The 22,076-nt window shown below is 46.7% G+C and overlaps 2 protein-coding genes across 3 annotated transcripts in view; one reads left to right on the forward strand and one right to left on the reverse strand.

Moving 5' to 3' along the window:
- The window catches only part of BLMH (bleomycin hydrolase), a 54,084-nt gene extending 35,892 nt beyond the window's left edge, over positions 1–18,192 (reverse strand). The window contains exons 1-4 of the mRNA XM_069945641.1: positions 17,993–18,192; positions 8,997–9,194; positions 3,198–3,307; positions 1,336–1,477 (exon numbers count right to left, since the gene is read on the reverse strand). Of these exons, the coding sequence (XP_069801742.1) occupies positions 1,336–1,477; positions 3,198–3,307; positions 8,997–9,194; positions 17,993–18,002 (460 nt within the window). The 5' untranslated portion in view covers positions 18,003–18,192. The remainder of the gene's footprint in view (positions 1–1,335; positions 1,478–3,197; positions 3,308–8,996; positions 9,195–17,992) is intronic.
- Positions 17,887–22,076, forward strand: part of CORO6 (coronin 6) — an 83,263-nt gene continuing 79,073 nt past the window's right edge. The window contains exon 1 of one of the 2 annotated variants that reach the window (XM_069945638.1): positions 17,887–17,962. The gene's annotated coding sequence lies outside the window, so the exon portion shown is untranslated. The remainder of the gene's footprint in view (positions 17,963–22,076) is intronic. The other variant, XM_069945636.1, reaches the window with a different exon arrangement.

Raw genomic sequence — 22,076 nt, forward strand, 5'->3', positions numbered from 1 at the left:
TTTGAACACTTAGGGGGACATTTAGGAGGGGGACATTTAGGACGTGGCGCATCTTGAGTTTTGTACACAGAGTGGCCAGATGCGCAAAAATTTATGTGCATGCACTTTTTGTGAATTTTTTTTCTTTGTCCCACTTACACCAGAGGGGCAAGGGCATAATGGGCTGCACCAAATATAAAATATACAAAATTTTTGGTGCGCACAGAACTTATGTAGAGGCATTGTGCCTCTACATAAATCCTGCAGACCTGTGCGCTGCGGGGACATTTTTAAGCCCAGTACTAAAAATGCCGGACTTAATAAATGTCCACCTTGGTGCCAGATTTTCCTACAGTATGTTAAGTAGAGGGACACTTTTGTGATCTGCATATTTTTATGAGACCCTTCTAACATGGAGGCACTGTCTAAACTAAAAAAAATCCCTTTAAAGAGTCACTGTCGTATTTTTTTTTTTTGCAGAAATCAATAGTCCAGGCGATTTTAAGAAACTTTGTAATTGGGTTTATTAGCCAAATCTGCCATTATCTGCATGTAAAAAGCCTTTTCCCAGGTCCCCCCCTCCTTCCTCTTTTTCATCCACTCTGAAAAATCTGAAAATTGTGACTTGTTGCAGGAGACGTCCCCTGTCTGTTCTAGGGAGAGGGGAGGGGGGAGGAGGAAGGAGGGAGTTAGCCGGCAGCAGAAAGCAGATAACAGAGGATTACAGGCACGGAGCTGGGTGACAGCTGTAATCCGAGCTCAGACAGGTCACTGGTGATGGTCAGAACAGATAACGGGTGAGGGATTTGTAGATTAACTCTTTGTTGTCCTGTTTTGGTCTTTTCTTTAGCTCTCTCCATAGGAGAACAATGAAGACAGGGGGGAGAGCTTCAAACTGCTTTTTCATGATAAAAATGCATTTTTCGGATAATAAACCCAATTACAAAGTTTCTTAAAATCGCCTGGACTATTGATTTCTGCAAAAAAAAAATTCACGACAGTGACACTTTAAGGGTGCGTTCACGCCTACAGGATCCGCAGCAGATTTGATGCTGTGTTCAGTTATTTAAATGAAATCTGCTGCGGATCTGCTGCGGATCCGCTGCAGAAAATAAGCTGCGGATCTGGTAAGTGTGAACGTACCCTAACTGCTCCAAATTGCACCAGCACACACACTTAAATTATATATATTATATTCACATGCAATTATTTGTGTATGCCTTTTTTGTTCAGTTGCAATAACAGGTTTTTATTAATAAAAAAAAAAAAAAAAAAAAAAAAGGGATTAATTTCCCCCCCCCAAAAAAAGTTTATAAAAAAAAAAAGTAACTGAGTTTTGTTAATGTAAATCCTTACCGATCAGATTAACAAGCATGTCCCACTGGCCTCCATCATTACTGGGGTTGGAAAGCAGAAACTGCATGAGCCTTCCATCAATTGGCTCGTTCTGGTGCGCGGTCTCAACAAAAGCGTTCAGGAAATAGTTGCAGCGCTCTACCTGTAGGGGGTGCACAACATAACATTAACAGATACAAATAATGGTGGGCCATGTAAATGGGTCTTTTAAGGGAGTATTCTTCCCAATATCACGGCTTCCCCACCCCCTCAAAGCCTAAAACAAACAGTTACACAATTTGCTTAATTCCCACTAAAATTACTTGTAGTTGCATAATCAGCATAGCCTGCGAGTTACTGTTTGCATCACGAGTTAGGCTTGTTACTATAGCAAAATCTTTTTCTGCAATCTTAACAAAAATGATGATGAGACATAACCAGAAGAAATATGTCCCAGGGAAATGAGGAAGCAATGACCCAGCCTCAGGGTACTCATTATTGTGAAAATTCATGATCTTAAAGGGGTAATTCACCCAAAAAGCTTTTCTTTCAAATTAACTTAAATTGTTTAGGGAGCCAGCATAAAACTCTACAGAGACACTTTGAAGTTATTTAATGTAATAATAAAGGCATGCAGCCTGTAAGGGAACTCATCACTAATCAGATTATTTTAATATAAAAAAAAAAAAAGTTTTATAAAGCAGTTAGGGTGTTTTTTTTTTGTTTTGTTTTTTAAACCACACTCAACTACTCTGGTTCATCACAGCTGCTGTTCCAATGGCTAGCCTGCCCTGCTTCCTCTGAAGTCTAATGGCCCTATTTCACGGGTCGTTTAGAGGAGCAAACGAGAGCTCTCAGCGCTCGTTTGCTCCTCGTTCCCTGCTCGCTGCCGCCGCTATTCATCGCGGCAGCAGCGAGCGGGTGAGTGCGGGAGGGGCGTCGGGGAGGGGGGGGGGGGGGGAGCTGCCCGGGTGATCGCTGATCGTCCAGGCAGTCCATAGGATACCGCAGCGTCTGCTGCCGATGCTCCTATTCAACGGAGCGACGGCAGAAGAAGATCGTTGCTGTATCAGTCGCTTGTTTTTCAACTTGTTGAAAAACAAGCGACTGCAACGATCAGCCGACATGAACGATGTCGGCTGATCGTTGCACTCTATTCCACGGGACGATTATCGTCCGTAGCGGCCGATATCAACCGAATACGGACGATAATCGTTCCGTGGAACAGGGCCTTAATTCCTGCAAGAAATGCCAGCTCAACCAATCAGGGCCTGTAAGTGTCCATTTACACAGAAAGATTATCTGCCAAAGATTTGAAGCCAATGCCAGGAATGGATTTGAAAAGAGCAGAAATCTCAGGCTTTCCCTTTATGACCTGATCTCTGTTTATACTCTGTTCCTGGCTTTGGCTTCAAATCTTTGGCAGATAATCTTTCTGTGTAAATGGACCCTTAGCAGCTGAGCGGGCATTTCTTGCAGGAATGATACTTCAGAGAAAGCAGGGATAAGTGGAGAACAGGAGCCATGAGTAAAGTTTTTTTTAAAGCCCCTTGACTGCTTTGTAAAATACCTGACGTATGCCTATAATATCCCTTTAAGCACGATGACAATTATCTCATGAATAAGTAAACCTTTTTCTGACCGCCCTTTCAACTTCTTTTGAACTGTAATTCATGGTAAAAATCTCTGGCAGCAAATGTTTTTGTTAATACAATACCAGGGGATGATTTATGGCCAGGGGCATCGTCCAGAGTGCTGTGCCTGCAAGTACGGCCCTTACAGGGAGCTGGAGAGGTTACATAGTAAGGTTATATGGTAGGTCAGCGAATCAGGAGTAGACACCGCAATTTATATTGTTTTTTTAACTTGCAAAGAAAACATACCTTATCCCAGAAAAATAGATGTGGCTGGCTAAACTCAAATTCTTCAAGATTAAACTTCTTTATAAAAGGTAACCTCATGACGTTCAGACAAGAGAAGATCCAGCACCTTCCTGGGAGATCAGAGAGAGGGAAGCAGATGTGTTACAGACAAGACAAAACCTGCACAAACTACAGGAACAAAACCAGCTTCCATTCCTGTACCATCAGGGGCGTTGCTAGGGTCCTAAAACATCTGGGGCATGGGCCCCCTGAGTTGACTTCTGCACGGACGTTACACACACACACAGTATGTGTATGTGTGTGTGTGTGTGTAAATATACATATCTTTTTTTAAAAACAGATGGTCATATAGGTTAGTTTCTGAAATAGTGACTTGTGACTCACAGTTGACGTCTTCTCTAATCAGTTGCTCACTTTTCTCTTTATTTTCCATTCTGCCCAAGCCATAACCCTTCTCTTCAGAATTTGCCAGGAAAAAACATTTTAGGCTCCTTGCTCAAGCACACATAGTAATTAGGTCTCTTTTGTGGCTTACCTGTACTTTCATATAGTATAGGCCTTCTCTCTACCCCCACATAGTAGCAGCCCCCCCCCTCCGTGTCTGCATAAATTATAGGCCTCAACTGTGCCTCCATGTAGTATAGGTCCCCATGCAGCAGTGCTCATGTAGTATATGGCCCCCTGTGCAACACACCCCATATAGTATATGCCCCCCTCTGCTGTGCAGCATCTCCATATGGAATATCCCCCCTGCTGTGCAGAATCCCCCTACAGAATAGCCTCCCCTGCTGTGCAGCATCCCCCTATAGAATAGCACCCCCCTGCTGTGCAGCATCTCCTATAGAATAGCCCCCCTGCTGTGCAGCATCCCCTATAGAATAGCCCCCCTGCTGTGCAGCATCTCCTATAGAATAGCCCCCCTGCTGTGCAGCATCCCCTATAGAATAGCCCCCCTGCTGTGCAGCATCCCCCTACAGAATAGCCCCCCTGCTGTGCAGCATCCCCCCTACAGAATAGCCCCTGATCTGAACCCAAATATAGTAATGATGCTCCCTGCTGTGCTATCCCACATTGTAAAATGCCCCTACTGTGCCCCCATATAGTAATATTACCCCCTGTGCCCTCCATATAGTAATAATGTCCCCTGATTTGCCCCCTGCTGTGTCCTCAATATAGTAATAATCATGCCCCGCTGTGTCCCCTATATAGTAATAATGCTCCTGCTGTGCACCCAAATATAATAATGTCCCCTGCTGTGCCACATGTAGTAATAATGCCCCTTGCTGTGTCCCCATATTAAAAATTCTCCCACTGCTATGCCCCCTATATAGTAATAATGTGCCTGCTGTACCCACCATAGTAATATAGTAATACCGTTAATAGTAATACAGTTCCCCCCTCTGCCTGCAGTAAACCTGCCCCACACACTACCCCACCTATACACACACACACTCTATCTCACCTGAACCCCTACGCACTCTATCCCACCTAACACCCCCTACACACACTATCCCCACCTGACTCCCTCCCCTACACACACTAACACCACCATACTGTATACAATATACTATATACAGACCATTTATACCCCCATACAGTGAGCATATTATAGTACAGATACTATACATCCAGGTGACTCACAAGTGACCTCTTCTCTGATTGGAGTCTTCCTCTCCTGTTGTGTTCCCCACTTGGCCCAGGCTGTCATGATTACGTCTTCTGGACCCAAGCCATCTCCACAGAATCTGTCAGACACACATCTTAGGCTCTTCAATTTTATAATATCTCCTACCCACCTCTATATAAGCGACTAGTTACTCCCGCCCATATAGTAGCTAATGCCCCCTCAGTACCCCATATAGTATCCAATCCGCCAATAGTGCCCCATATAGTATCCAATACCCCCCCAATAGTGTCCCATATAGTATCCAATACCCCCCAATAGTGTCCCATACGGTATCCAATACCCCCCCAATAGTGCCCCATACGGTATCCAATACCCCCATAGTGCCCCATACGGTATCCAATACCCCCATAGTGCCCCATACGGTATCCAATACCCCCATAGTGCCCCATACGGTATCCAATACCCCCCAATAGTGTCCCATACGGTATCCAATACCCCCCAATAGTGTCCCATACGGTATCCAATACCCCCCAATAGTGTCCCATACGGTATCCAATACCCCCCAATAGTGTCCCATACGGTATCCAATACCCCCCAATAGTGTCCCATACGGTATCCAATACCCCCATAGTGCCCCATACGGTATCCAATACCCCCATAGTGCCCCATACGGTATCCAATACCCCCCAATAGTGTCCCATACGGTATACAATACCCCCCCCCCAATAGTGTCCCATACGGTATACAATACCCCCCCCCAATAGTGTCCCATACGGTATCCAATACCCCCCCCAATAGTGCCCCATACGGTATCCAATATCCCCCCAATAGTACCCCATACGGTATCCAATATCCCCCCCAATAGTGCCCCATACAGTAGCCAATTCCCCCATAGTGCCCCATATAGTATCCAATACCCCCATAGTGCCCCATATAGTAGCCAATACCCCCATATAGCATCCAATCCAGCCCCCTTCCCTCTGTGCAGTGTCCTACTAGTGACACCATCCCGGCCCCTGCACTTCCCCACTCACCTGTCACCCGTTCCCAGCAGCGCGGTCTCCTGTGATCTTCTGGCACAAGCAGCATAGTACAGAGACGCTGCTCATGTCGCATGCCCCTGCAGCCTCTGTAATTCATGGTAGAGGCTGCCTTACACATCCGGCGCAGGCAGCGTCACTGTACCCTGCTGTCTGCGCCGGAAGATCACAGGAGACCGTGCATTTCCGGGAGAGGAACAGCAGCCGTAGCGCTGCCCATTACCAAAGTGTGTGGCAGCGGGCGGCCTCCTTTTGACAGCGCGGCAGCTGTGGCTGTCAAAATACTCACCAGCTGGGTGCCCTAATTCGAGCAGGGAGAGAGGTGCCGCAGGAGCGTGGAGACGCTGCGGCCGTCCCTCCAAATGGATGACGTCACTGAGCAGCGTGCGGTGCGTCTGTGGGGTCTGGCCTCAGGGAGAGAGGGGATAGAGAGTTGCCATGAGTGCGGGGGCGCTGCCGGGCGCCCGTGCAACGGCCCTGACCCTGGAGCATGACGTCGGTAGGCAAAAGATTCGGGGCAGTGAACTTCCTATCCGGGCACTGGCCCCGAATCTTAATGCCTAGCTATGCCACTGTGTACCATCACATTTTATTTCACCCAAAGAGTAAAATCTCCATATATTTGGAAATCCGGCATCTGTGCAGTAACGTTACTTACAGGGATTTCTGTATTTATTCTTTTCATTACAGAAAAATTGTTCACCATTAGCTATTACGCTACAAGGCAAAAAACGGATGAAGATTGGATGCATTTGTGGGCATCTGTTTTGATCCATTTTTCCATCGACTTCCACTATAAAAAAAGCATCAAAACGCATCCGTTTTTTTTATCGTACACAAAAAAAAGATGCGTTTTGATCCATTTTCTTATAATAGAGGTCAATGGAAAAATAGATGCACAAAAAAGCATCCTTTTTTTGCATAAAACAGATTGCAAAAACACAGTGTGAACCTAGCCTTACATATGATTTTCTAATATATGGAGAAGTTTTAGGTAAAGATTTGCATTAAAAGTCCCATCTATCCATATGTATAGTCCCAAAATAAAAAGGTTTCCCGTCTTCTAATGGCGAGGATATACCACAACATTCTGATAGGTTGGAGAATGATCTCTGGAACCTCCCACCTATGCAGGGAATGAAGGGACTGCAGTAAATCCAATGATTATGCAATAAAATGGGCACAGTCATGACTAAGGACCCTATTACTCAGAGTAATAATCTGCTAAATTAGGCCGATTAAGCAGATCATCGCTCCATGTCAAAAAAGACAACAATCATTGGCTGATCATGTCTTTAGGTCCTGACCTAAAAATCGTCCCCAACTGATCAGAAGAACTAATGGGGTCATCCAGGTACAGATACAGAAAGAGGAGAGGAACATGTGTTTCCCCCCCTACTCAGTGACATGTTCACTTTAAGTAGCCCTGCGATTATTAGACATATGATATTAGATGCAGATGTGAATGTAATAAAAAAGGAGAAGTGAAAATCCTTTATAAGAACGTCAGTTCCTGGTTTTATTTCCTATCTTTTATTATGTGACAGTAAACTACTAGTAATGTCATCATATTTATTGGCACAGACACTGAACTAGTCCTGCAGATTCTGGGAAGATACGTAGCCTGCTGAGGTTTCTGCCTGCAGCTGGGGAGATATACAGCTTATACCAATGTTCCTAGGTGAAAAGTTGTACACTACCCGTGCACGTACCTTACTGCAGCTGCTACTGAATCTGCTGTGGAGCAACTAACATTACACATTATATTACAAAAAGTCTGACTGTATCTTCTATCTAATAGGTAAGAGACATGGCAGTGTTTGTGCAGACAGGGAGGGTTACAGGGAGGATTCTGCTGCAGCAAGTCATTGGGGGAATGGGAATCTATCTGCTTTCCTGGACACTGCTAAATACCTGTGAACTATATGACATATGCACACATGATATATTTTAGATGGGCACACAACTAAATAATATATACTATAGTATAAATATAGATATACACACACAAACAAAACACAACAATCACTGAACTCAGGGAGAACAGCTGTTCTCCCTGAGTTCAGTGATTGTTGTGTTTTGTTGGTCTATTTTTCATTGCCCCCGGTAGCCGGAATCCTACTTCACACTGACGAGGGGCAAATACCCTGAAACCCTTGTCTTATGTCGTTACACTCGCCACAGAGTTAGACTTTGACTAATAGGGGCCACCCTGGTGTTTCCCTATTTAGGTCCCAAAGCTCGCAACAGAGTGAGGACCTGAGGGACTACATATCAGGGTGGTTTGGTGCTCTCCCCACTAGGAGGCACCCCTTGGCAATGGGCTTCCTTCTCTGGAGAGAGGGATATCTGGCTAATCCCATGTTTTGAGACTTGCAACTGAGGCTCCACGGACCCCTTCTTTGCATATAATATATTATATACACAGTGGTACCTTGGTTTAAGAGTAACTTGGTTTAAGAGCGTTTTGGTTTAAGAGCTCACAGTTTTTCAAAATTGTGACTTGGTTTAAGAGCTCCCTGTACTGGGTTGGAGGGCGAGTAGAGGAGGGGCATGGTCTGCATTGTGTGGTCTACAGCCCAGTACTCTGACCCAGGAAGTCTCCCTCACCTTCCAAATCATAGCAGATCCACTTCAGGCTGGGGCTTACATCAGAGGACAGGACTGTGGAGGTAATCTCTCCATAGCTGTAACCCCTCTCTCCCCAGACAGAGAGTGCTGCATGTATGTGCCCACATCTGTCCTGCTCATTCCTTCATGCTCCCTGCAGTCTCTGTCCGCCCTTGTGTTTCCCATCCTCTCCATTACTGTATAGTAACTTATAATATCACAGATTCTGTTGTTTCTAAATGTTTGTTTCGTCTGTTTTACATGTTATTCAGAATAATAAATCATTATATTTGGGGTGTGGAACCAATTGTCTGCATATCAATGATTTCTTATGGGAAAATTTGCTTTGGTTTAAGAGTGGATTTGGATTACAAGCACAGTCCCGGAACGAATTATGCTCCTAATCCAAGGCACCACTGTATATAAAATTATATGTGCATAACTAAATTATAATATTTTAGTGTATTAACACATAACTAAATAAAAGCAAGCAGATCTCCATCATTGACAGGTGTGTGGTACCTGAGTTTTTCTGGTTGGTGACAGGTTTGCCCTCAGCGGGGATGGTGTGCTGGAAGACGTGTACACTGTCTTGGACTGTCTGCCTCTGCAAGCACACCTCCAGCGGATCGCTGCACGTCGCCACATTCTGGGCCAGCACAAAGCGGGGCTCGGCCTTCAGCTTCTTACGGAAGGCGGCTGTTTTCTCCAAGCTCAGACCTGGAAACACACGGGGGGGGGGGGGGGAGACAAATAGGAAGGTACTGTAGGTGAATATAAATGGAGCATATAACCGTAGATCTGTATTACTATCTACAATGTATACCGCTTTTATTTTTCAGCTATATATTTTTTTAGCAATTTGTGCTGTAGTAGCTGAGTAGACCGTCTCGCCTTCCACTCTCCTTCACTTAGCCTCCAGTACCCATCACCCTGTACAGTAGTAGCCCACTATTCCTCAGTGTGAACATACCCTGACATAATATTCACTAAACAGTGAGCAGTGAGCTCAGTGGTGACAGTGAGCTATAGCCTGCTCTTTACTCTACAGCTCTGCATATAAATCAGCTGGTAACTTTCTGGTTTGTTGTAAAATCAGCCACAACAGGCGGAGAGAAGATACATGGCTGTTCAGATCTACGTATCATGAATAAAAGTAGTAGCAAAACATACAAGCTGTGGGTATTGTGGGTTATTATTACATTGCAACATCCGTGCCATAAGTCAGCACCGCAGGACATAGAAGTGCTCAGTATAAACCCACAATATCCTCTCCTGTGCAACCAAAACATGACACCGCATATGACTTCTGATGCCTCAGGCAGCGCTGATCTGTGATGCATCTGATTGGCTACAGTAGAGGCCAAACTCACAGGTAGGGAGCAGTACAGCACAGGTAGCACGGGCAGAGGGCAGTGCAGCACAGGTAGCACGGGCAGAGGGCAGTGCAGCACAGGTAGCACGGGCAGAGGGCAGTGCAGCACAGGTAGCACGGGCAGAGGGCAGTACAGCACAGGTAGCACGGGCAGAGGGCAGTACAGTACATGTAGCACAGGTAGAGAGCAGTAGAGTACATGTAGGTAGCACAGGTAGAGAGCCTTGCTGGTCACATACTCAGGGTAGATACATGTTTAACCCAGGCAGGTTTAAATTCTGTTATCCACAATAACAAAGTAAACCTGCCTGGTATATACATATATCTATCCTCAAATAATAAGAAGGGAAAATTAAAAATTACTAACCGGTAATTTCTTTTCTTTGAGCCCATGACGGCACCCCTGGAGAGGTCCACCTCCTTTCCCCATTGGACAGGAAACAGGATGCAGGGAATCCCTGGATCTTTAAAAGAAGTAACCTTCCCTCCTCTCGTCAGTATTTAGCAAGGACCTAGGAGCGAAGCTCACAACACACACAAAAAATATAGAAATGCACACATCTTTTTTTTTTTTTTTTTTTTTTTTTTTTGTGTGTTTTTTTTTTTTTTTTTTTTTTTTTTTTTTTTTTATATATATACAAGGGCGGGATTTAGGCGGGGTGCCGTCATGGGCTCAAAGAAAAGAAATTACCGGTTAGTAATTTTTAATTTTCTCTTTTCGCCCTATGACGGCACCCCTGGAGAGTAGAATAGGAATATGGCCGCCTAGGGGGGGACTACAGCTTGTAGAACTCTGCGACCAAAGGTCAGATCCTCAGTAGATGATAGTTGTAATCTGTAATGTCTGAAAAAAGTATGTGGGGTGCTCCATGTTGCTGCTCTGCAAATTTGGTCAATGGAAACTGCTGCCCTCTCCGCCCAAGAGGTAGCTACTGCTCTAGTTGAATGAGCTCCAAACCCCACTGGCGTTATCATGTCTTTAGCCCTGTAACACTCTCCAATCGCTTGTTTGACCCATCTGGCTATTGTTTGTGTAGAGGCTGCTCTACCCCTATATTTCCCTTGGAAGGATATCAGTAAGTTATTACTTAAGCGCCATTCTTCTGTGACTTTTAAATAATGTAGAATAGCTCTTCTAACGTCAAGACTATGAAAAGATATCTCTTGTTCATTAGCTGGTGTGCTGCAAAATGATGGTAACATTACCTCCTGAGATCTATGAAATCAGTGACTACCTTTGGTAAGAAGGCCGGGTCAGGTGATAGGACCACCCTGTCATCTCTAATGGTCATGTAGGGAGTCTGTATAGAGAAAGCCCTAATCTCGCTAACTCTTCTGGCTGACGTTATGGCTAGGAGAAAGGCTAACTTATATGATAGAAATTTAATATGGCTTTCAACTAATGGTTCAAAAGGCTTAGTGGTGAGGCCATTTAACACTAGATTGAGGTCCCAGGGAGGAATCTTAGACTTGACAGTGGGACACAACCTGCTGGCTGCTTTAACGAACCTCTTAATCCATGGATGGTCCGCCAGTTTATAATCGTAGAGGGCAGAGAGTGCCGAGATCTGTACTTTAAGAGTGCTGGGTCTAAGGTTTTTATTTAGACCTTCCTGAAGAAACTGTAGAATTAAAGGAATGTCCGGGGCAGCCAGTACGTTTATCGGTTTATTTACAAATCTGCAAAATGTTTTCCAAGTGCGTAAGTATATCATCGAGGTAACTCTCTTTCTGCTGGCAAGCAAGGTAGTGATGACTTCAGAAGAAAGGCCTCTATCTATCAGCAGTTGCCTTTCAAATGCCAGGCAGTCATGTGAAGATTGTGAGCTTGTGGATGGAAGACTGGGCCCTGGCTGAGGAGATCTGCTCTGTCTGGTAGTATCCAAGGATCCGTCAGGGACATCTTTCTGAGCCAGGTAAACCAGACCCTTCTTGGCCAAAAGGGTGCTATCAGTATGACATGGGCCCTGTCCTGTCTGATCTTCCTGACTACTCTCGGAATTAGTCTGATGGGAGGGAACGCATAAAGAAGGCCCCTGTTCCACGGTTGGGCTAACGCATCCAATGCTAAGGGCTTGTCGGCAGGGCAGAGGGAGAAGAACCTGGGAATCTTCCTGTTCGCTCGAGAGGCAAACAGGTCTATTTCTGGTGTTCCCCACAGTCTGGAGATCTGGTAAAAAACTTCCTGTGAAAGTTCCCACTCTCCCTGATTTAGCGAGTGTCGGCTGAGGAAATCTGCTTTTACATTGTCTACCCCTCTTAAGTGAAGTGCTGACAGGGATAGGCAATGTGGTTCTATAATCTGAAAAGAAAATGAGTTACCCTCATGAGCTGTGGTGACCTTGTGCCTCCCTGGTGGTTGACATATGCCACTGCCGCCCTGTTGTCTGATAAGATTCTCACATTTTTGTTTCTTATTAGTGGAAGAGCCTGGGATAAGGAGAAGAATATTGCTCTCAACTCTCTCACGTTTTGTGGGTCCCTGGCTTCTTCTGGAGACCATTGGCCCTGGAAGACCTGGGAATCTGCATGGGCTCCCCATCCCCGAGGACTGGCGTCCGTGGTGATTGTCACAACCTCTTCTAAGTTCCAAGGAAGTCCCTTGGAAAGATGATTCCTTTGTGTCCACCAGGAAAGAGATCTGAGTGTCTGTGGAGATAGAAGGAGGGGAAAATCAAGAGATTCAACCGCACCGTCCCATTCACCAAGGATTTGAGACTGGAACACCCTAGAGTGATATTGTGCCCAGGGAACCGCAGGAATACAGGAAGTAAATAGACCCAAAAGTGACATAGCCTTCCTGAAAGTAGTCTGAGGGTTATCCAAAAGTTCCTGAGTTTTAGCGCAAATGTTGGAAATTTTGTTTTCGGGTAAAAAGGATCTTTTGGATCTAGAATCCAGACAGATCCCCAAGAACTGGCAATACTGAGAGGGTATTTTGTTGGATTTGTCATCATTGATTTCCCAACCTAATTTAACCAGGATGTCCTCTACTACTTTGATCTGGGTCTGTAGTGAATCAGCGGAGTTACTCACCAGCAAAAAATCATCTAGATAGGGAATGATTATTATGTCTTGTTCCCTTATGTGTGCCATCACTTCTGCCATTACTTTAGTAAACACTCTAGGGGCCTGTGAGATACCAAAGGGTAACGCCCGGTACTGAAAATGACATACTGAATCCAGCATTTTTACGGCCACCCTTAAGAACCTCTGATGGTCTGGGTAAATGGGGATATGGTAATAAGCGTCCCTCAAATCTAACGTGGCCATGTAACAATTCTGGGAGAGATTCAGGATGGCAGTGGCAACAGATTCCATCTTAAACCTTTCATAAGTAAGAACTTTATTGAGCGGTTTAAGATTGATGATGGTTCTATAAGAACCATTGGGCTTTTTTACCAGGAACAAAGTGGAATAAAACCCTTTACCATACTCTGCTTCTGGGACCGGGATCAGAACTTTTTTATCCAGTAAAGACTGAACTTCTAGTGTGAGAGCTATCTGTTTTTCAGGCTCTGATGATAGATCTGTAACTACAAATCTTTCCCCTGGGGAGGACAAAAAAGAAATCTTTAAACCATGTTTTATTAGATCCAGTACAACCGTGCTATTAGAAATGTTACACCACTGTGACCAAAAACATGACAGACGCCCTCCCACAGGGACCTGGCGTCATTGTGTAGGTTTTTTAGGGTTATCAGTATTCTTAAAGAGGAACCCCTTGGTTTTTTTCGTGGGTCTCCACTCTTTTTTATTAGTGTTAGAGCTCCTCTGTGTGTTCCTACCTTTTCCCTTGAAGGGACGAGTAGATTGTTGCGGTATCAGGGGGAACCCTTTCTTTCTGTCTGATGCTTTCTCTAATATATTGTCCAGAGCTGGACCGAAAAGCAAGTTACCTTCGCAGGGGACTCCACATAACTTAGATCTTGAAGTGACGTCCCCTTTCCACTCTTTAAGCCACATGGATCTGCGAGCAGAGTTAGATACCGCGGCTGAACGAGCGGAAAGCTTCAGGGCGTCAGCTGAAGCCTCAGAAACGAAAGACATGGCTTTTTCCAAGGTTTCAAATGGTTTAAGGAGTTCGTCAACAGGTGTCCCTTTACTAATCATCTCCTTAAGTTCAGACAACCAAACCTCTAGGGCTCTTGAGACTGAAGTGGCTGCCACTAAAGGTTTAAACACGGCAGTAGATGCCTCCCAATCCTTTTTTAAATAAATCTCTGCTCGTCTGTCCATTGGGTCTTTCAGGGAGGCACAGTCCTCAAAAGGTAGAGCATTCTGTTTGAATATCTTGGCTATAGGAGGATCTATTTTGGGGGCCACGCCCCAAGTGCTAGATTCCTCTTGGTCAAATGGATATTTCCTTTTGAACTGTAAGAGAAATAACACAAGGTGGTAGGTGTAAATCGTATGATATTCAAAAAGAAATTGTATACATATACCAGACAAGACAGCACTTACAGCGGCTGGTATAAAGAATTTTCTATCTGGGTTAGACCATTCATGTTTGATGAGAGTCTTGATATTCTGATGAATAGGGAAGACTGGACGTTTTTTAGGAGCCAAACCGCCAAACATTCTATCCTGTATGGTCTGAGGTTCTGGAGTCTCCTCTATGCCCATAGTCTCTCTTACGGCCTTGATTAAGGTATCCACAAAATCTACCGCAGGTGATGGCTCAGACACTACTTCCTCAACCTCCAAGCCCGACTGCCCCATATCCTCTGCCTCTGTGCCGAGACTCTGGTCCTCCTCTTCTCCTAAAGAGGACGGAGGATGAGACACAGATCTACTAGGTCCAGGTTGTTCAAGATCAATAATTGGAAAAACGGCTGGAGCTGACATAGGAAGAGGCAGAGCTGGAGCCGGTATAGGGGCTTACGTAGGGGCTGGTGTTGTAGGAGGCTGAGCCTGAAAAGGCATAGAAGCCTGAAAATAAGCAGAAAAAGAAAAATATATCTATATATCTTAAAAAAAAAAAAACTTTTTTTTTTTTTTTTTTTTTTAAACCTACCCTAATTTCCTTTTTTATGATGTTCTTCATGTTACGAACAAAAGATGGTCCCTGGTCTTCCAGAACTCTATTCATACAGCTACCACAAAGAAGCTTATTGTAGGAGCTACTTAATCGTTTTCTACAGGTTGGACATTCTTTACTCTTAGAGCGAGTCTTACTGGATGACCCTTCCTAAAATTGACAAGACATCAAAACTTTAGAGAAAAACATAAAATCGATTGGGGAACTTCCCCTCTTACCCACTCCATACCTTTGGAACCTGAGTTGCAGGAGGAGTAGATTCAGTGATTTCAGCGCTCTCACCCTCCATGATGATCGTCCAAGATCCAGGAGGTCAGAACTTCCGTTATAGCACCAGGTAGCTGCTTCACAAGGGAGAGCAGCTCAAGCACCCAGGATTGAGTACTGACCTGGCGTCCATCATGGCACCTTTTTGAATCTGGCGCCGAAATCCCATGTGACCGGCTGACTCCGCCCCCACGCCGTGCGCTGACCCGGCGTCACCCTCCCGGCGCTCCACCTGAGCAGGCACAGACCCCGGAAGTTGCCGAACACGGCCGGCAGAGCTACCCCCTCCCCCGTACTTCCGGCTACTCATGCCGCAGCGCGCGCGGGCGCAGCGCTGCAGACTGGAGCACCAGCCGCACCGAGGAGGGCCAGGGGAGGTCCGGGGACCCGTCTTCCGGAGGTGTCGGGGGGAAGCCAGACTAGGAGGCTGCTCCATGACGGAGCCTGACGCCGCCGGGAAGCCGGTAAGTTTTAACCCGGTAACCCCCAGTCACTCTCTCTTTTAATCCAGGGTAGGGAAGGGAGAGCCCCTTCCAGCTCCTGCTCCCTTGGGACAGGAAACAGAAAACTGACGAGAGGAGGGAAGGTTACTTCTTTTAAAGATCCAGGGATTCCCTGCATCCTGTTTCCTGTCCAATGGGGAAAGGAGGTGGACCTCTCCAGGGGTGCCGTCATAGGGCGAAAAGAGAAATACTAATAGGGCAGACTAGATGGAGCAGGTGGTCTCCTTCTGCCGACAATCTTCTATGTTTCTATTATAGATTGTACAGGTATAGAGTAATAAACAGTACAGAGTGCAGTACAGGTAAAAGGTAGTACTGTACACGTAGTACAGATAGAGAATACAATACAATACTTACAGCACAGGTACAGAGTGGTACAGTACAGCTACCTGTATTACATATCCTGCACTACTCTTTGTCTACGACATTTGTAACATACTGCTCTCTACCTGTACTCTATGCATTGGGCCCTATCTGCACTATGTATACCGTATATGCTGTCCACCTGTACTATACTGCTCTCTATCTGTGCTATATATACTGTACTGCTCTCTACCTGTGCCAAGATGAATTACACCTTTGAACACTAGGTAAGGACAACTACACTATGTGATTGCTGTACAGGACCCTGATGTAGAGATGCGGCAGCTTGTCTGACCTTTTATGTCTCCTCTTCATTTGTTTCTATTCTGGAGGTTTCAGAAGTGACACAGTAATAGTGTGACTGGTGTATGATGCTCGGTGCCCCCATCCTCCACTCCTAACACTGAGCAGGGGGCTCACCCATGTGAGGCATCAGTGGGCAGTCCTAGTACTAGGGTGGTGGGGTATGTGGCTCCAGGGACTTGACCAGTCCTGACTGACACAGATATGTACAGCAGCACAGGGCTCCGGGGGCACTCTGCCTCTACACACCGCACGGGGCTCCGGTGTATTCGGCCTATACACAGCACAGGGCACCGGGGGCACTCTGCCTATATGCCCCTGGAGCCCTGTGCGGTGTACTCTGCCCATATACACTGTACGGGGCACTCTGCCCATATACACTGTACGGGGCTCCGGGGGCACTCTGCCCATATACACTGTACGGGGCTCCGGGGGCACTCTGCCCATATACACTGTACGGGGCTCCGGGGGCACTCTGCCCATATACACTGTACGGGGCTCCGGGGGCACTCTGCCCATATACACTGTACGGGGCTCCGGGGGCACTCTGCCCATATACACTGTACGGGGCTCCGGGGGCACTCTGCCCATATACACTGTACGGGGCTCCGGTGTATTCTGCCTATATACACAGCACAGGGCTCCGGTGTATTCTGCCTATATACACAGCACGGGGCTCCGGTGTATTCTGCCCATATACACTGTACGGGGCTCCGGTGTATTCTGCCTATATACACAGCACAGGGCTCCGGTGTATTCTGCCTATATACACAGCACAGGGCTCCGGTGTATTCTGCCTATATACACAGCACAGGGCTCCGGTGTATTCTGCCTATATACACAGCACGGGGCTCCGGTGTATTCTGCCTATATACACAGCACGGGGCTCCGGTGTATTCTGCCCATATACACAGCACGGGGCTCCGGTGTATTCTGCCCATATACACAGCACAGGGCTCCGGTGTATTCTGCCTATATACACAGCACAGGGCTCCGGTGTATTCTGCCCATATACACAGCACAGGGCTCCGGTGTATTCTGCCCATATACACAGCACAGGGCTCCGGTGTATTCTGCCCATATACACAGCACAGGGCTCCGGTGTATTCTGCCCATATACACAGCACAGGGCTCCGGTGTATTCTGCCTATATACACAGCACGGGGCTCCGGTGTATTCTGCCTATATACACAGCACGGGGCTCCGGTGTATTCTGCCTATACACAACACAGGGCTCCGGTGTATTCTGCCTATACACAACACAGGGCTCCGGTGTATTCTGCCTATATACACAACACAGGGCTCCGGTGTACTCTGCCCATATACACTGTACGGGGCTCCGGGGGCACACTGCCCATATACACAGCACAGGGCTCCGGTGTATTCTGCCTATATACACAGCACAGGGCTCCGGTGTATTCTGCCTATATACACAGCACAGGGCTCCGGTGTATTCTGCCTATATACACAGCACAGGGCTCCGGTGTATTCTGCGACAATAAAACTCCGCCCACAAACAGCGATGTCTACACGAAACCCCTCCCCCAACACAACGCCCCGCCCATGACTCAGCATCAGCTTCTGTGGCCCGAAATAAAAAATAAGCGGGTAGCCGCCCGCAGCCTCCAGACCTCAGGTATACAGGGCCCGTCTCCCCCCGTGTTACCTGTGCTCATGGTATCTTCCTACGCTTACAACAGCGGCGCCGTACAACGATCCTTCCCAATAGAACCGGCAAGTCCTGCTGTCTCCGCTCGGCTTCCGGGGCTGGCGCAGGAAGTGGCTGACACTTGCCGTGTGGAGAATGAATCAGGCTCCGTGGGGATGGATATAGGGAGGGGTCTGGGGGCGGTTTTAGAAGGGGATTTTTTTTTTTCAGCCACGTGATCGATACGATAAGTGAAAGGGAAAGTGAATAGATTAGTGTGTGATAGGAAGTGACCGCTTGGGGTCGCTGTGGGCTCTCATTCTGCGGACCGGACCATTATCATAATTTGGAGGGGGGGTTAAGTGAACACTCATTTACCCTGAGGAAAACAGCACATCCTTATAGTCCTGCAAATATGGCGAAAAATACGTGCAGACTCGCATCTTCATGGCTTTGTCACCATAGTTACCATCTTTTAGGGCGGCCATAGGGAAGCTTTGGCCCTACAGCTGTTGCAAAACTACAATTCCCATCATGCTTCGCTTTGGCTGTCCAGGCATGATGGGAATTGTAGATTTGCAACAGCTGAAAGGCCAAAGGTTCCCCATCCCTGTTTTAAGACCCGACTTTTAAGCCAGACTCACATCTCCATGGCTTGGTCACCATAGTTACCATCTTTTAAGACCTTACCTTTAAGGCCGACTCGTATCTGGTCACATAACTGGGATTTGGCTTAAGGTCCTATTACACGGAGCGTTTTTCAACGTTTTTAACGACTAATGATAAACTAGATGTTTATCGTTAACTTGAAATCGTTCACCATATCACACAACAATAGTCGTTAGTTACGATCGTTACTGTGATCGTTTGCTCCATTGGATCCCAGCACAACAATGAACAATGAGCAATTACACTGAACGATTAGTGAAAAAATGCGGAACTTGAGCGAACGAATGTAGAATTACAGCGAACGATTAACGATTATTTTAGGTTCAGATCTAAATCAACGACATACCAACGATTTTTCGATCGTTACCTGCAATTACACAGAACAATTATCGTTTAAACTCGAACTATATAACGATTTTTCGCACGATAATCGTCCCGTGTAATAGGGCCCTTAATAGGGCATTTACATTCTGGCAGTGGGGTGGTAATCCCACTGCGAATAAGTGTTCTTATTCAAGATAAAGGATAAGGGATCCGCAGCGGAACCGTTACGTGTGAAGCTACCCTAAGGGGCCTATTTCATGGAGCGATAATCGGCCCGATTCAGCCGATTATCGCTCGGTGGAATAGAGGAAACGATCAGCCGATGATCGTGTCATCGGCTGATCGTTTATTTAGGCCCAAACCTAAAATCATCGGTCCCCCACCGCACATCGCTTTGTGGCATAGCAATGTGCCACAGGCGACCGACGATTTGAGAAGCAGCATACATTACCTAGCAGGGCTTCTCCTCCGCTCCGTCTTCCTCCCCGGGTCCCGAGGCGCAGCATCAGCTTCAGTGCGGCCTGACTGAGCTGTCAGACCGCTCAGCCAATCACAGGCCGGGACCGCCACAAACAGTGATTGGCTAAGCAGTCTGACAGCTCAGTCAGGCCGATCCGGTGTTGATGCTGCGAGCGGGACCCGGGGAGGAAGACTAAGCGGAGGAGAAGCTCTGCTAGGTAATGTATGCTGCAAGGACATTGGTAACGATGCCCCTGCAGCCCTCGCTAACGATTGTTGGGCTGTGGAATAGGCCCAGTAGACGAGCGCCGATCTAGCAGATCGTCGCTCGTTTACATCGTTGCTCGGCCCGTGGAATAGGACCCTAAGTTATATTCAGAGACTGTTATAAAGGCCTAGAACTGGATACCTGTGTGCTCTAGGCAATGTTCTGTGAGCTGTATATATATCGGAGGTAGTACACGTTTCAATGATGGTTGTCTATTATGTATATTAGGCTCACAGAGCATCATCTAGACTAGGTGCAGTTGTATCGTAGTTACTTCCGGCTATATAATATAAAGAGGAACTGAAACTTATATTAGGAAGTTGTATAACTTTATAAAGTGACTAAGCGTTACATAGAGATAACATTCCCCTTTAAAGAGTATCTATCGTTCAAACATGTCATGTCAGAGGTTTGCATCGCTCGGGGTCCGGGTGCTGAGACCCCCCACTGATTGTTAGAATGAAAGGGCAGATGTGGGCAGCAGCGCACGCTCCTCCACTTCATCTCCGTCTCACTGCAAAAGTAGCGGTGGACGGAATTATAATGGAGACCTATGGAACGTCCGATACAGCGATTACCATAACCTCCATAGGGCTCCATTAGAATTCCATCCACCGCAACTTTAGCAGTGAGACGGAGATGAAGAGGCAGATCGATCACGATCAGTGGAGGTCTAAGCACCCGGACCCCGACCGATATAAAACCTCTGACATGTTGCTATTTAGGTCATAGGTACCTTCGCCTTCGGCTGTCTAGGCATGATGGGAGTTGTAGTTTTGCAACAGCTGGAGGGCCGAAGGTTCCCCATCCCTGCCTTAAGAAATAGATGAAAATCTTAGTGCAACGCAGTGCACTCATCTTTAGTCTCAGAAACTCTTCCCTGCAATGAAAACAGTAAACAGAAGTGGGAATTACTTAAAACATAACCTTTAAGAATCATCTAAAATTCACCACTACCTAGAATGAGTTAGATGCTCAATCATGCAAGACAAAGTGATGATAGTCGTTGGCAAGATGCCGACCACTTGTCTCCTGACCGTTACGGTCTTGCAAAAGTAACCAAGTCATTTATCACTAAGGTCAATTTCTCCCCACATGTTTCTGCCACAGTATGGTGATGTCATCAGGAGAGAATATTGGAGAAATTATAAGAAACAGTAGAAGGACACACTCAGGTAGAGCAGGTGTTGGAAAGGTAATGTGCTCACTCTAAGGCTATGTTCACACAACGGGTGAGACCGAACGTTCTGTGACCCGGCCGGGTCACGGAACGACCAGTCTCTGCAAAGATCCTCTGGGCCGGTACTGCAGTATCGGATGGATGATCTTTCTGGCCGCAGTGTTCTGATGCGGGCACACCCGCATTAGAACTCTCAATAGCACAGAATGAAGCAAGCAACCGGAGCCGCTTGCTTCATTCTGTGAATTGACAGGTCTTTCTGTGGCTGCTATTCACTAAATTGTGGCCGGAGAAAACTGACATGTCAGTTCTTTGCGGTGACGCATGGGATCCCAGCCGGAGCGTATACTATGGGTATAAGCTCCGGCTGGAACCCATAGAAGAATAGGCAGTGTTCAACCCCGTACACGCTGTGTGAACATAGCCTTAGGGTCTGTCCACACGTACAGGCTCGCAGCGTAAATCTCGCTGTGAGTTTGTCAGGTCCTGGCAGTTCCCTGTCACTACATTCTCGCTGCAGTCTGAACGACCGCTGCGTGTATGTAATTCTGCCGGCCCCTTAACCTCTTTGGCTCCCGCTCTGCTGTGTCTGTATATACATTACCTGTCTCCTGCACTGGGTCCCGGCGTCCTGCTCTCCCGCCCGGCCAATCAGTGTGTTGCCCAGCCGCAGCCACTGATTGGCTGGGCTGGAGGGCAGGACAGCGGGACCCTGTGCAGCGAAGACAGGTAACGTATATACAGACACAGCAGGGTGGGAGCCGGAGGGGTTAAGGGGCTGGCAGAATTACATACACGCAGCGGTCAATTAGACCGCTGCGAGTATGTAGTGACAGTGAACTGCCAGGACCTGACAGATTCGCAGCGAGATTTACACTGCAAGTCTGTACAAGTCTGGACAGACCCTTAAAGTGTAGTCATTTAAAGGTCACTTTGCAGAAATCAATGAATATCAATAGCAAAAGCGATTTTAAGAAACTCTGTAATAGGGTTTATTAAGCAAAAGAGTTTCCTTCTGTACTCAAAAAACTGTTTTCTTTTTGTGTCCATTAGGCTCTATGGAGAGGCAAGGGGCCAAGTGGGATGAGTGAGCACGGAGAGGAGAAAAGGCAGCCCTGCACTACATCCTGCAATCTTCTCTCACCAAGATCCCAGATAAGCACTGACCTTTCTGACCTCTGAATCCAGCATTTTATGTGCTC

This window comes from Dendropsophus ebraccatus, chromosome 11 (genome assembly GCF_027789765.1).
Source record: "Dendropsophus ebraccatus isolate aDenEbr1 chromosome 11, aDenEbr1.pat, whole genome shotgun sequence".
Taxonomy (NCBI): Eukaryota; Metazoa; Chordata; class Amphibia; order Anura; family Hylidae; genus Dendropsophus; species Dendropsophus ebraccatus.